Raw genomic sequence first — 14,848 nt, 5'->3', positions numbered from 1 at the left:
GTGTCAACGACCCGAAAATATTACGATGAACGACCAGCCCAACATCCTATATTTATGTGGTATTTATCCACATCCTTCCTCCTCCAAAACTCCACAAAATAGTAGTAAAACACGCAGCCCAACATCACCACAAAACAATCCACAAAACAATCCATAAAACAGTCTGCTACAAGTGAATAACTCGAACTCACGGCTTCCGATCACCGTCCCGCGATTTCTTACAAATATAGAATGACTTACTATGCATCTACAGCAGAAAAAGATGGATGAAAGAGAGCAGTAAAATTACCTTATTTGTTGGATAACTCTGCTCCTATCTTGGTTCTTCAAACTCTAGGCTTTATCTCTAATTAGAACTTGAAAGGGAGAGAAAATCAATTGGGATTTGTGGGAAATTTTTGGGAGGATTTTTGCAGATATTAAGTCTGGTTATTTTTCCCTGTTATCAGCCTAATATATGAAGGGGGTATGCCTTTAAAAATGCCTCTTTGAACGACCCGAACTGGCCCATTTTTAGACGACCCGAACAAGCCCAGTTTTGGATTCTCGTTTAAGCAAGTAGGTGACAATCTGCGCAGTCTCGCAAAAATGTCCATATCTATCTGCGCAGTCTCGCAAAAATGTCCATATCTATCTACTATGATATCGTATTGACAAACAATTTAATGCATTGGAAAATAGACTCATAGATCTTTAATTATATGGGTTGAACACCCTATAACTCTACGTATATTGGGAGAAAATGGCAGTTACATTTGACCCAAAGTTTCAGTAAAACGTATGAACGTAACTTATGATGACTTTCATCGACCTTTATTCCACCACTCGCTTGACTTCAAAACGTAACACACGACTATTATACGACTAACATAACTCATAACATAACCTCCTTATCATGTTAAACACCCTCATCTCACTCCAAAATTACATGCTATAACATTTCCAATTTGTCGATTTTCGACCAAACATGATTTTTTCCAATTCCTTTAGCTTCTAAACCTTTCAACCATCTTTATGCTTGTTGTTTACGATCTTCAATATTTGTAACCTTCTAGGTAACATGATTAACTTACTTTGTAAACTTTTCAAATATTATTTCATTTATGAGCTTACATCAATTGACTTATGACGTACTCGTACGTACGAAAACATGAGTTGTAACACCGAGCCTCCAACACAATAACCTCAGCGGCTTTAGCTTCCAGTTCTGAGAGGCGAGCAACAGTTTGGTCCTGCTCGGCCAAAAGCTGATCCCGCATAGAGGTAGGTTCCTCCTTATCTCGAATCAACCTTTAGAGGCCCTCGGAAGCAAGAAAATTAGCCTGCAAAACGAAAAGTGCAAACTCAAAATACTACTATATCACAGACAGAAGAGATAACAAAGAAAACGAAGAATATACCACTACGGCATTGTGCATAGCATTGTTCAACAAACACTCTCCCGAGAGAGCCTGTATCTTTTCCCTATCTTTTTCTGAAGCCAAAGGCTTCAAATAGTTAGCAAGTTCCACCGACCGGGACAACAGATTGCATTCGGTAGAGATCGAGAGAGTAATGCTCCTCCTTCTTTGCGGATCTTCTGAGGGGGTGACATAATTTTTCCCCAAGCTCCCATGAATTGGGGACTGGGGGAGAGGAACATCCTCTTCTAGGATAGCTGCGGCCGGTGAAGATGATGTAGCCGTTGCTGGTGGTAAATGAAGAGTTGGTGAAGAAGGAGATAAAGCTGATGGCATTGAAGAATGAGAAGTGGTTGCGGAAAGCATAGTGCTGGTTATTGGTTGCTAGTCAACCGAAGATGGCAGGGACCCGATACACAGCCTCACGGTACCGGGCGCAGCGACTGGGATCCGGAAGCGGGAATTGGCAATTTTCACCATCTCAAACTCCCCCCAGAGCAACGAGGCATCGTCCTCGATTGGTGTAACTAACTCAACAGATTGAGCAGTCTGTTGAGCTGAGGAAGGTTGTCATCTTCTATGTAGAGAAGCCCACTCCTCGCTAGCTTCCCCATCATCGTTAATCACCACAGTGTCTATGGCCGGCCCAGACAGGGGACTCGTCACCACAACTTCCGAAGATGACTCGGGAGCGATATTCTTTGCCCTCTTATTCTTTCCCCCAGCCGCGAAGGAACGTCTTCTCTTTGGTTGTTTGTTCTCCGGCTGGGGACTCCGAGAAGAAGCACTCACACCAGAAACAAGTGTCGAAGACAAAGCGATTATCCTCCACATGGAAGGATTTACTTGTGCCTAACACACTTGGTAGCGGAGGTAAAACTCCACAATGACGGAGTCAAGCTTTTCACTCAAAGAGAACACTCCCAAAGTGAAGGAATACGTGTAAAAATACGTAAAATCCTTCTTGGGGTAAGGTTATCCGCTCCGCCAGGTCGGGAGCGATAATGTCCAAATCTGGACAGTGGCAGCCTTCCTTAAGAGCGGGAATACTGGAAGGACGGATGGAAGAAGGGTATACGCTAACAACCCACGTACGAGGGTGAGCAGAAGGATACTTCTCTTCAAAGTCTTTGGTAGTGACTAGACTCTTCGGGATGATGGTGCTCACCGTAGGAGGAGGAGCATCACCAGCTTTACCTTTGTTCTTTGAAGAACTAGGATTTCTGGAAGAAGTGGCCATTTTTTTATGAGAAGGAAGGTTTTCTCTCAAAGAAGAAAGTTCAAGAAAGGTTAAAGACGAAGTAAGAGTTGAGTAAAGACAGTCCGAGAAAATTTAGAGTGTTATAAAGTGTAAATGAAGGAGGTTGATGTGTATAAGTAAAGGTATATGTGGCTAAAATCGTGGCCATAATTACCTCGATAACCGACAAAAGTGATGCTAAATCGTGGGATGATGCGTGTTTTGGGCATTAAATGCGGAGAGACGTACGTCTAATCAACCGTCAGAAACTTATCAGAGGGGGTCAGTGAATTTCCCGCCAAAAAATGTGTTTCTACCAACTTCTCGGTGACACAAGGTTATGCTACCGAAAAGCAGAGAGACTATCTGTATAGGGTAAAATATGTTTATATTAAATGATCGCATGAGGAAGTGACACGTGGAGCCGAAGGCAGAAGTTACTTGAATCCGAAGGCAACGATCATGTCTGTTACCAGCGAGAATGAACTCATAAAGATGAAATAAATGCTTGCTACCCGGTAGTATTTAATGAGGAATATTATACAGCATTAAGTACACATCCCGTTACAAGGAATATGGCATGCATTGTCTGCCGTTACACATTCTTCAATGGCCCTCATAATTGACGTTAAAGAGGGGCTTGATCCTATGACCTTGTTCCCTAGGTGCAACTATAAATATTGAGCTCTATTATCATTGTAAAGGACACGAATTTTCTGGCAAACATACGCTATACTCTATTTAAAGCTCAATAGTATAATTTTATCTTCTTGTTTACTGATATCGTTGCTATTGTCCCCGGAAGCACTGCTCCCGGGATTACTACTTCTGCTATTTTATTTTCATCTCAATGCTAAGTATTACATTTTTGTCTAATTCATCTATTATTTTAGGATCAAATTAATTCAGTTATCTATAAACCATGTATAAATTCAACTGTTTCATTTTACGGATAAATAATATGTTAGACTTAATTTTTAATAATGGGCTGAAGTGACGCAATCAACATCACTTAATTCTCTTTCTAATGCTAATCAAGAAAAGAGAGTCAATCTTTGACCATTTTATAAAAGCTAAAACAAAATAGGTCAGCGATGTGAGAATATGACGATGAAGTGGCCACTAATCAAGTTTCAACTTTCGAATTTGGACTTGCCAAGAGCATTAATACTTTCTTAAATTCTCAATTAATTGATTTGTTTAAGAAACAGATCTAGTACGTGGAATCCCTAAACCGCATGAATAACGTGGATAAATGTTTTAAAGTACTCCTGAGCTGTCTCATATTATCATAGGATATTAGTACTACTTTGTTACAATTATTTTTAGAAAAAAGTGAGTAGGATTTGTAACTACTCCGAGTTCACAAAGACACCTTTGATTATCTGGAATTGACAGTAAACCATAAAATTTTTAATAAAAAATTACCTAGTAACCCAAAATACCTTAATTTTTATATATCGTCATCAAGTTCAAAACTACGTAATAAAAGTTTTACTCCATTTCTAATTAGCAATTTAATAAATAACGCACTCAATAAAAGAAAAGCTTATTAGTATAAAGTAGTCAGATTATCCAATAAAGAGGAGGGGAATATGAAGCACCGGGTTTAGGGGAATGGAACCCACAGCTGGTTTTATTATAGTAGTACTAATTAGTAATAAACTCGTAATTAGTGGTTTTTAAAAATGTAGGGAAATAAGTGGCTCAGTAGGTAAATTCGGAATAATAATTGCACTAAAAGGTCTTAACTTATCATATTAATGCGTGAACCCCACAAATATAAAAGCCAAAGAAAAGTAGGAACTAGCCCCCCACCCCTCTCACTCACTACCCAGGCCCTGAGCAAAGGCACACTACTTTGTGCAGAAAACAGAGACAGCAGTAAAACCCTTCTTCCCTACGCGCCTCATTCTCACGCTCTTGCACGAGCTCTCCGAGTTGTAAGTTTACAGGTAGCTCTGGGCCCAACTAGATTAAAAATTTGAAATAAGACAAAGCAAAGTCGACAAAACTGTTTGAAAATCTCCCTAATCACATGTGGATAGATACAAAACCACCTCGGACTTTTGTACGAGAAGCACTAACAATTAGTTTTGTTATATTTGTGCTAATCTTATCAAAATTTCAATTTCCAAATTCAGTTAATAGAGAGATGGAAGAGTTTCTTACCACTAATAGATGAATTTGCAAGTTTTTGATTCCTTATATGGTATGTGATATTTGCTTTGGAGTTTGATTAATTTAAATTCGTGCTGAAAAAATTTAGTTCGGTGAATAAAACACTATCTTATCAAAAATATTTTTTAAACTCGAGGATACTTATCAAGTAATCTTTGATGATTAATTTGCAATTACTAATACATAACAAAGTAAGTAAGAAGATGATATAATGAGAAAAAATTAGATAAGTAAATAAATCTAAAAAGTGCTACTAACATTTATGAACATTGAGCTTGAATAACATATATTCTAATTTTATTAGAGCAATACGATCTAATATGCTAAAATAATATCGCTTACAATTTAATTAATATTTTTTAATATTGACAATACGATCTAATATATTAAAACAATCTCGATTACAATTTAATTTAAATAATATTTTTAAATATTGATCGCGCATCGCACATATATAACTACTAGTATATTCTAATTGCGCATGTGTGTCTGCACATAAATTTTATAATGTTATGCTTGTTATTAATGCATCACAGTTCCATCATAATGTTAGTACTATTTGAACTGTTAAACACCAAGCAATAAATAAGATTATAGTTACTATGTACTTACTTATAATAAATAACATATTTATTAGAAAAATAGTAGTAAAATAAATATTAATTTAGGTGGACTCATAAAGATCCAAATAAGAAATTCAACTGAAATAAATAAACTAAGGTGGATAACTTAAGGTGGCAACTAGTTTGTTGTGTTGTGCGCGTGGTTAACAACTTAACATGTTAAGAATGTCACAACGGAACAGCATCGGTCTTCCCAGCTTCCTTTCTCTCTGTTTCTCTCTCACACACACACTGGGTAGTGTGAAGTGTATTTATTAAAAAAGCTGCTCTTCGGCGGTCAGAATATATAAGTATATAAAATCCACCTAACAGTTTTTTTGTGTAAAACACCCTTTTCCAAAATTAATCTCTTTTTATCTCTCTTTTCTGTATCCCCTTCCTGAAACTCAATCCATCCGTGCCCTAGATCCACAACCATGCTTTCTCCTCCACCCACTTTCTGTACTACTCTCACTTCAACATTCGTTTCTAGCTCTTCTCTTTTGAACCTATTGGCACAATTTTAGTGGCTGTACATTTTGTACTCTGTGTATATTACCTGTTTTCTTGGTTTTCCTTTGGTTCTTTGAATGACTGGTTATGTATGAGTCTAATGTTCTTGTTTAAAGCTGCTTGTTTTTATTTTGACAAGTGATTGTATTAACTGAGAAGTAGTGTTTTCTTGAAATGAAGAGGTTTATTGGCTAAAAAATTTGATTTTGGGAGGTGGGGTTGCTCTGTAGTAATTGGAAAGTGTGTGATCTTGATATTGAAGAGGATTTTATTGGCAAAAAGATTTGATTTTGGGAGGTGGGGTTGCTTTAATTTTGCTAAGTGGTTGGTCCCTAGTCATTGGAACGCGAGTTTTGTTGAAAATGAGGAGGTTTATTAGTGAAAAGATGTGATTTTGGGAGGTGGGGTTGAAAGTGTTTGGTGCTTTTTAGTGTGATATTTGGGATGGGGTGTGTTTGTGGTAAGCCCTCTGCCATTGAAGACAGTAGAGATAGTCCAAGGGACAGGTTGTCAAGTAAAAATGCTGCAACTTTGAGAGGGCCAAGGGCTGGTTCATCAAGAAGGGAGGACGCAGCTTATAGGGTTAAAGATCGCTTGGATAGCATTGATGGGAAGGCAATGCTGATTGATAAACAAGTAAATGGTTCTGTAAGATTGCAGGGTGATAATTATGAGAGGAAAAGGGAGAAGCAAGAGTTTATTGTTGCTACACATCATCCTGGAATTGGGATATTACCTAAAGGGAGTGAAGGGGAACAGGTTGCTGCTGGATGGCCACCTTGGCTTGCTGCTGTTGCTGGTGAAGCTATCAGAGGATGGGTGCCGAGGCGAGCTGATTCTTTTGAGAAGTTGGATAAAGTATGCACCTTTAATTTTGTGTCTCTGACTATTCATTCTACTGTAGAAACTCCAAGCATTTCTGAGAATTGTCACATAATTGTCTCTTTCTCCCTCCCCCACAAGAGTGAATCTTTACTTTCTGACAATTCATGTACTAGTGTTGTGCTAATTATCCGAAAAAGGGGAAATGTTCCACTTCAGCACTGAGTTGGAGCTGGAAGATTTTGGGTGCATGGTATAGCCAATATCTTCTGATATAAATCTAGGAAATGGGCAAGAAATTAATCTGTTTTTCCAATATGGTAATCCTACCCACTTTTGTCCATTTGGTGGTTCGAGCCTCAACTTCATAGTTGGAGGCTTAGGGCTTTTCCCATTGAGCTATTCCTCAGTTGTCAAGGCACAGCATTAATTTAGACATATCTTCATAATGTGAGTTTTGGATAGCTGTGCAGGTTGGATTCGGCTGATTCAGTTGTTTCAGATATCATGAACAACTCACCTCTTCTTCTTTTAAATTTAAGTATCTGGTCATATGATAATCCTAGAAAATTGCTACTGTTTACTGTCACAGCTATTCTGCAATACTAGCATACCAGTGCTCAACTAGTATTCTCAGGGGAAGATTTTATGCCTTTGTTAGTTTCGAATGGAGTGGCTAAAAAATTGTATGAATTGTTTACTTTTTGATATACTTGATGCGTGAATGAGGCTAACTTGATAATTGGTATTATGGCTCCATAGATTGGTCAGGGCACCTACAGCAATGTTTACCGTGCTCGTGATCTTGATCAAGGGAAGATCGTCGCTTTGAAGAAAGTGAGATTTGATAACCTAGAACCTGAGAGTGTTCGGTTCATGGCGAGGGAGATTCACATACTACGGAGGCTTGATCATCCAAACATAATAAAATTAGAAGGTTTAGTTACTTCTAGGATGTCTTGCAGCCTATACCTTGTATTTGAGTACATGGAGCATGATTTGGCAGGGCTAGCGTCACACCCTGGTCTTAAGTTTACTGAGTCACAGGTATTTGAATTTGCTTTCAGTATCTACCCATTTAATGTTTTTGCAAAATACATTATTCTCTTTCACCAAGTAAACTTTTACCGCTGAAAATCCTGATAGTCAGACCTTCGACTTGTATTTACATCAACAGAGATGCTCATTTGGCTTCCTGTTGTGAGATTGTGTTCTTGCATGAATAATAAATATGCCTCTGAATTTGCTCAGTTTTTGTATCACCTGTTCATGAAGAAGGAAGAGCTTGGTTCTCTTTCTCTTTTCATTTGATTAATTCTTTTTCCAGGGTTTATTCTGTTTGTTCACCTAAGTGGAAAATCGTATTTGCCTTTTGGTAGGTCAAATGTTACATGCAGCAACTTTTACGTGGACTTGATCATTGTCACAGTCGTGGTGTTCTACATCGTGATATAAAAGGCTCCAACCTTTTAATTGACAATAATGGCATATTGAAGATTGCTGATTTTGGTCTTGCTAGCTTTTTCGATCCGCTTCAAAGCCAGCCTCTCACTAGCCGTGTAGTGACTCTCTGGTATCGGCCTCCTGAACTGCTACTCGGTGCTACTTACTATGGGACTGCTGTGGATTTGTGGAGCACTGGTTGCATACTTGCGGAACTTTATGCTGGCAAGCCGATAATGCCTGGGAGAACAGAGGTATGTTTTTAGCTAATCTTTTGGATTTTTTGTATAGTACCCATTTTACTGATATCGAAATAAAATACACCAATGTCCCACGGTTGAAAGGAATCAAATATAGTCAGGGTCATTTGAGCTCATAGGTTCAATGCACCAGTGAGACCAAATTGTGGAGTTTGTACTGTCATATGCTTGAGGTCAAATGTCATTTGCTGGACCCTGTTTTCTGGTTCTTGATGCTGGCGGCATATAAGACAGTTCTTTGCGAAATCAGTCAGTAAATCACCCTTCATTTTAGAGAAGGTTTAAAACCATTTTCAATATAGAAAATTATACCAACCCTGAGAATGTTGAAGCATCCTATTGGCGCATATTTATTTAAAATACCTTAAACATCTTACTTAGAGTGCCTCTATGATACAAGTGAGTTAGGATGTGAACTGCAGCATATTCTTTTGTTCGTACTTGGTAGTTGGTATTGCCATGGTCGACTTCAGCTTCGAAATGTAAGTAGCGCTTCATTGCTTGATTCAAAAAGTTGTAGTGGCTTCTTTGGAAGCTAGCCGATGGTTAGTATTGCAGTGCACGACAAATTGTTCTTGGCTCATGGATGATAGTTTTTCATTTTTTCACTACCTGGTAGCTGGAGTTACCCTTGGAAGTTTGAGAATGTGAATGATTTTGGTGCTTCTTTAATATTGAAATGCGAGGAAGTTGCTCGACTGTGTGATTTTGACGCGTCTTTGAAAGGTTAGGATGCCATAGGTGTTGTAGCATATGGTCTTGTATACTTCTTTTGAAGCTCGTTTACTCATTAATCATTGTTGATCCTTTGTCATCCTGTTAGTTGCATCATGCAGTCTGATATGATGAACAGTTGATGGTAGTTTGAACTTTCTCTGACAGGGAATATTAGTTGTCTTTACTCGACATTATTGGCCTGTTACTTATATCTGCAATTATTTTCTTTTGTATAACTATCATCGTTGTCCATCTATTAATCATGCATTCTAGTTTAATATGTCGATAAAAACAAAGTGCATAATCTGTGCTGTAGGTTGAGCAGCTTCATAAGATCTTCAAATTGTGTGGATCACCTTCTGAGGAGTACTGGAGGAAATCGAGGTTGCCCCATGCAACAATCTTCAAGCCCCAACAACCTTATCGGCGTTGTGTTGCGGAAACATTTAAAGAGTTTCCTGCACCAGCACTAGCACTCATAGAAACCTTACTTTCCATAGATCCTGCCGATCGTGGGTCATCAGCCTCTGCCTTGAAGAGTGAGGTAAAGATCAAATCTTTTAAAGAGTTGTTTGGCTGTAAATAATATTTCTTTATATGCAAATACTGAACTTCAGTATTTGCAATTTGTATCAAAAGGTCATGTCACTTTATCCGAGCTGAACTGTCTTGTGTTGTCAGACACTTATTTGACGGCAGTGCTTCCTTGGTGCTTTATCTTGATTATTACGTTTATCTGTTCTCTTCATCCATTTTGATGCTATGGAGCCCGAATGGCCATGATTAGACAACGATTGGCAAAATTTCAAAATTTTGATTATCCAACCTGCTTCATTTCAGTTCTTTACAACAAAGCCGCTCCCTTGTGATCCTTTGAGCTTGCCAAAATATCCTCCGAGCAAGGAATTTGATGCTAAAGTGCGGGATGAAGAAGCTCGAAGGTAATGCAGTTTAGCAGAAAACATAAATATGCTTTTGCTAGCTTCTTACTGCATGTGCTCCAGAATTGTCAGTTACAAATGGGCTTTAAGACATAATTGATGTTGTGGTGGTTGATGTGCTCCCATTTATATGCTGATGATAAATGCTTTTTTTAGGCAAGCGGCAGCTGGAAACAAGGGTCCCAGATATGACCTAGAAAGGAGAGGAACAAGAGAATCGCGTGCAGTCCCTGCACCCGAAGCCAATGCTGAATTAGTTTCGTCTATGCAGGTAATTTTTTATGATAACTTGTTGACATTGATATGCTCATGGGGTAAAATACTACTTTCTACGAGTCACTGACCTTGGAGTCCCGTGAAATTACTCTATATCACTTAACAACTTGTCACAACAGTCAATTTTTTTCCTTTTTTGGTGGGTGCTTGGGAAGAGGAAGTCGTGCATACTGCATCTAGTCATTTAACCTTTAAAACATGAGAGTATGGAGGAGAAAAGGGATTGATCAATTGGTAAATGCCAGTAAAATTGCACGCCGGCAATGTAGAAAGGAGTACTCTGCATATTAGTATGTTCGATGACCTTTTTCCTCACTCTGTAGCATTACAACGGCTTAAGCTTTGTGGTGTTCAGAGATTAATAGCCCATTTAAATGCGTACTTCTGTTCATGGGCTTCATTCTGAGTTTATGCTTTTTTCTGGTATTCCAATTATCTAGTCTTGTGCCTATCCTTAACTTGTCCCATTCAAACCTTGAAACTACAATTTTTGTTAATTCTCTTCTGTATTAATGTGGTTTGGCCTCTATGCAGAAAAGGCAAGGTCAATCCAATTCAAAAAGCAGAAGTGAGATGTTCAACTCTCATCAGGAAGAAGTTGCATCTGGTTTTCCAATTGATCCCCCTCGACCATCTCAGGTTGTGGAAGAAGCAAGCAATGATCCTCAGGCGCAGCTGCATAAGCGAGGTTCACATTCCGGGCCATTGGCTCACCGAGCTGCCTGGGCAAAAGCTGGAAAGAATATGGAAGATGCCCCGAAACTCTCTGTTGCGGATTTGTCAGCTATGTCCGGTCTAGTCGCTGCAAGGAGAAGCATGTTCTCTGAAGACCGGCCAGACAAGTCTGGTCCACATAAACAAGAGGCTCCTAAACTTATAGCCAGGTTTCCTGGATCATTCAAAGAGGTTTCACATTCCGCGATGAAACAAGAGCAGAAAACTCATTCACTTGCGAGCTCACATCAAAATGAGGACGGTAGAACTAGCAACAATGATCCTGTTCTTGTAAGAAGCCTATCAACCTATTCACATTATATATTTTCGCAACTATGATGGTTTTAGCTGTGGTCTGATTTGCTCATTTTTCATGTTCAGCTGGGATATGGATCAAAAGGCAACAAAATTCACTATTCTGGGCCACTACTAGTTCCATCAGGCAAAATGGATCAGATGTTGAAAGATCACGATCGCCATGTCCAAGAAGCTGTAAGACGGGCACGCTTGGACAAGGCAAAAGCTAAGAAAATTCAGATTGAAGGGAACCAATTATCAGCCAATTCATTATTTGTTTCTGGCCGTTGACTTTCTACTGCAAGCGAAGCGGCTAAGAACAGCGAAAAAAGAGAAGCGACTATAGAAAATCATAGTTAGTAGTACTTATTATCTTGTAAAATGAGTTAATTTGAAAAGGGTGAGGGGAATTTGTATAGAGGTTGTTTAAGGATAGCATGGGGCGGTTTTTAGCCATTTGTAGAAGAATTTATTAGGAAAATCTCATGTTCTTCTGCTATTAAAATATCTTACTCTTTCTAGACATTGAGTCATTCTTGAAGTTATCTCCACCCTTCACTACTAAGATCCCAAAGCTATTCAAATTTGCAACACCAATACTTGCCTTCATTGGATCAGAATATAAACCTACATCTGTGAACAATAGTCTTGATACTCAAACGACTTTGACACAATTTCAGTGGGTTCTAACATTTAATTTCTTGATTAAAATACCAATAGTTTCTAGTTTTTCAATCTGCTACATAATGTTAACACTCAATTTAATTAACTCAGATCACGATAACGTTTAATATTTGAGATCAACTGATACCACTGTATACGGGTAAAATCGGGGAAGAAGACGGAAGAAGGGCACGTACGGAGTCTTTCGTACCGAGATCCATGAAAGGTAAATGATGTGCTCATCGTCGGGCGTGATAAAGCAACGCTGCCCGGACCCAAAACGATCTCTAAGAGTTCAGGAAATATGGCAAATGGTTACGCACGGCTAACAAAGGGCAGTGATATCCGTACCTAACTGGATATCACGGTGCAGATCTCACTCGATGTCGGTTACAGATCAGTAATTAACGAGAAATGGGGATTTTTACCCTTTTTAGACTTGTAATAGGGATAAAACTCTCCTACTATATATATGGGAAGTTTTTCTTTGATAAGACACACTGTAACACGCAAACCAAGGAAATACAAATTCATTTTTTCGGCTTTCTAGCTATTGCAAAGTTCTTACTTTACTGTTTGTTCTTCATTCACAATTGGCTCCGAACCAAGGGTCCGATCGATGGCAAAACTATTGTTTAACCTAAGTTCGAGTTGGGTCGTAACATTACAATTGGTTTGATTATTCATTTTGTCTTTAACTCGTTTATCTAATATCCTTGATTATTTGTGTTGAATCAATCCACATATCCTTAAAACCGCGTACAAATTTAATTGTTATCCGTTTTAAGGGTAAACAGTTTGGTGCCCACCGTGGGGCTAAGGATAATAGTGGTGATTTGATACAAATCTCCATAACACACTCTATTTTACGCTTGTTCTTTAAAGTCTAATTTCAGGTCAGTTTAAAATGTCAAATTCTCAATCTGCGCACTTGAACGTTGACGATGAGTCTGGCCATCATGGCGAAAACAACAATCTGGTGCCTAGCAATAAGGTACCTCATGTTGATCCCACCGGAGTCCCAGTTGCCGATCCGGTCGATGCTAACTCACAGGTGGCCATCGATGTCAACCTGCCAACTAATCCCCAAAACAGCATTTGCGGGGGACCCCGACCAACAACTTGAGAAGCACCCGAAGGCGAAGGCGATGGGGTAAGCCTACGGCTAATCTTCGAAATGTTACAGGCTCAACAGGCGGCGATAGCGCAACTACAAAATCAATGCCACGCCCCCAGCAGAGTTGAGCCCGAATAATCCCGGGAAAACATCCAAAAAAATGAACAGATCACCGAGAGACCGGGTGAAGCTGAGTTCGGGGGTCAATCCCAAAATAATGAAAATGCTTGAAACATTAACGAAGCTAGTGGAGTCAGGTGAAAAGAAAATTGAGGCCAATGACAAAAAGGTGGAAACATACAATTCCATGGTCGATCAAATCCCGGGAGCACCCCCGATATTGAAAGGGACGGATTCCAAGAAGTTTATCCAGAAGCCTTTACCTCCGAGCGCGGCATCAAAGCCAATACCAAAGAGGTTTCATATGCCTGATATCCCTAAATATAACGGAACCACAGATCCAAGTGAGCATGTGACCTCCTATACATGTGCAATCAAAGGGAACGACTTGGAAGATGATGAGATCGAATCGGTGTTACTGAAAAAGTTTGGGGAGACCTTGTCCAAAGGAGCGATGATATGGTATCACAACTTACCCCCTAATTTCATTGACTCGTTTGCCATGCTTGCAGATGCTTTCGTGAAAGCCCATGCCGGGGCCATCAAGGTCGAGACCAGAAAGTCTGACCTTTTCAAGGTTAAACAAAGAGACAACGAGATGCTCAGGGAGTTCGTGTCAAGGTTCCAAACAAAATGAATGGACCTGCCTTCGGTTGTAGATGCTTGGTCCGTTTAGGCATTCGCTCAAGGGATTAACCTTCGAAGCTCCTTGGCTTCACAACAACTGAAACAAAATTTGGTAGAGTACCTCGCAGTGACTTGGTCCGACGTCCACAACAGGTACCAGTCGAAGATCACGGTCGAGGACGACCAACTCGGTGCCCCTTCTAGGTCTGTTTATCCCATCAGGGTCGATGACAGGTCTAAGAGAGCTGTCGATCATGAGCCAAGGCCGGTAAGGATTGGTGCCAACCATACAGCGTGGACCGAAGGAGAAATGGGTCCAGGCGTCACCCCATCAGGAACGAGAAGAGAAGCGACTGAGGGCCTAGTAGCCGAGGTCATATGAGCCAAAAATGGTTTTGACAGGCTGCTCGGGGGTAGGGGAAGCACCAAGATTATCAGAGTATAACTTCAACGTTGATGCTGCCAGCATCGTATCAACCATCGGGCGCATCAAGGAGACCAAATAGCCTCGACCATTGCAATCCGACCCTACCCAAAGAGATCCTAACTTGATGTGTAAGTATCACAACACTCATGGCCACAGGACCGAGGATTGCCGATAATTGAGAGAAGAAGTTACCCGGTTGTTCAATAATGGGCACCTCCTAGAATTTATGAGTGATCGAGCCAAAAACCACATCAGGAACAAGGACGCCAACAAACATGCCGAACAAGAGGAGCCTCAACACTTCATCAACATGATCATTGTAGGGGACGATGTCCCCCAAAGGCCAATCATAAAGTGCACTAAAGTATCTATCACAAGGGAAAAACACACCCGAGATTATGTCCCGAAGGGAACCATTTCGTTCAGCGACGAGGATGCCGAGATCATCATACAACCTCACAATGATGCTCTAGTAATATTCGTACTTA

At 39.8% G+C, this 14,848-nt stretch overlaps 1 protein-coding gene across 1 annotated transcript; it reads left to right on the top strand.

Annotated features, from left to right (window-relative positions):
* The first annotated feature begins 5,728 nt into the window (after positions 1 to 5,728).
* On the top strand, positions 5,729 to 11,931 carry LOC104099410 (probable serine/threonine-protein kinase At1g54610). The gene is made up of 8 exons (XM_009606392.4): positions 5,729 to 6,794; positions 7,521 to 7,805; positions 8,138 to 8,455; positions 9,495 to 9,722; positions 10,019 to 10,119; positions 10,276 to 10,390; positions 10,930 to 11,400; positions 11,491 to 11,931. The coding sequence occupies exons 1-8, from the start codon at positions 6,381 to 6,383 to the stop codon at positions 11,695 to 11,697; spliced, it is 2,139 nt and encodes a 712-aa protein (XP_009604687.1). The 5' UTR covers positions 5,729 to 6,380; the 3' UTR covers positions 11,698 to 11,931.
* The last annotated feature ends 2,917 nt before the right edge of the window (positions 11,932 to 14,848 follow it).

The sequence above is a fragment of the Nicotiana tomentosiformis genome, chromosome 7 (genome assembly GCF_000390325.3).
Source record: "Nicotiana tomentosiformis chromosome 7, ASM39032v3, whole genome shotgun sequence".
Classification (NCBI taxonomy): Eukaryota; Viridiplantae; Streptophyta; class Magnoliopsida; order Solanales; family Solanaceae; genus Nicotiana; species Nicotiana tomentosiformis.
Note: the sequence above shows the minus strand (reverse complement) of the source record. Positions and strands in the feature narration are given on the sequence as shown.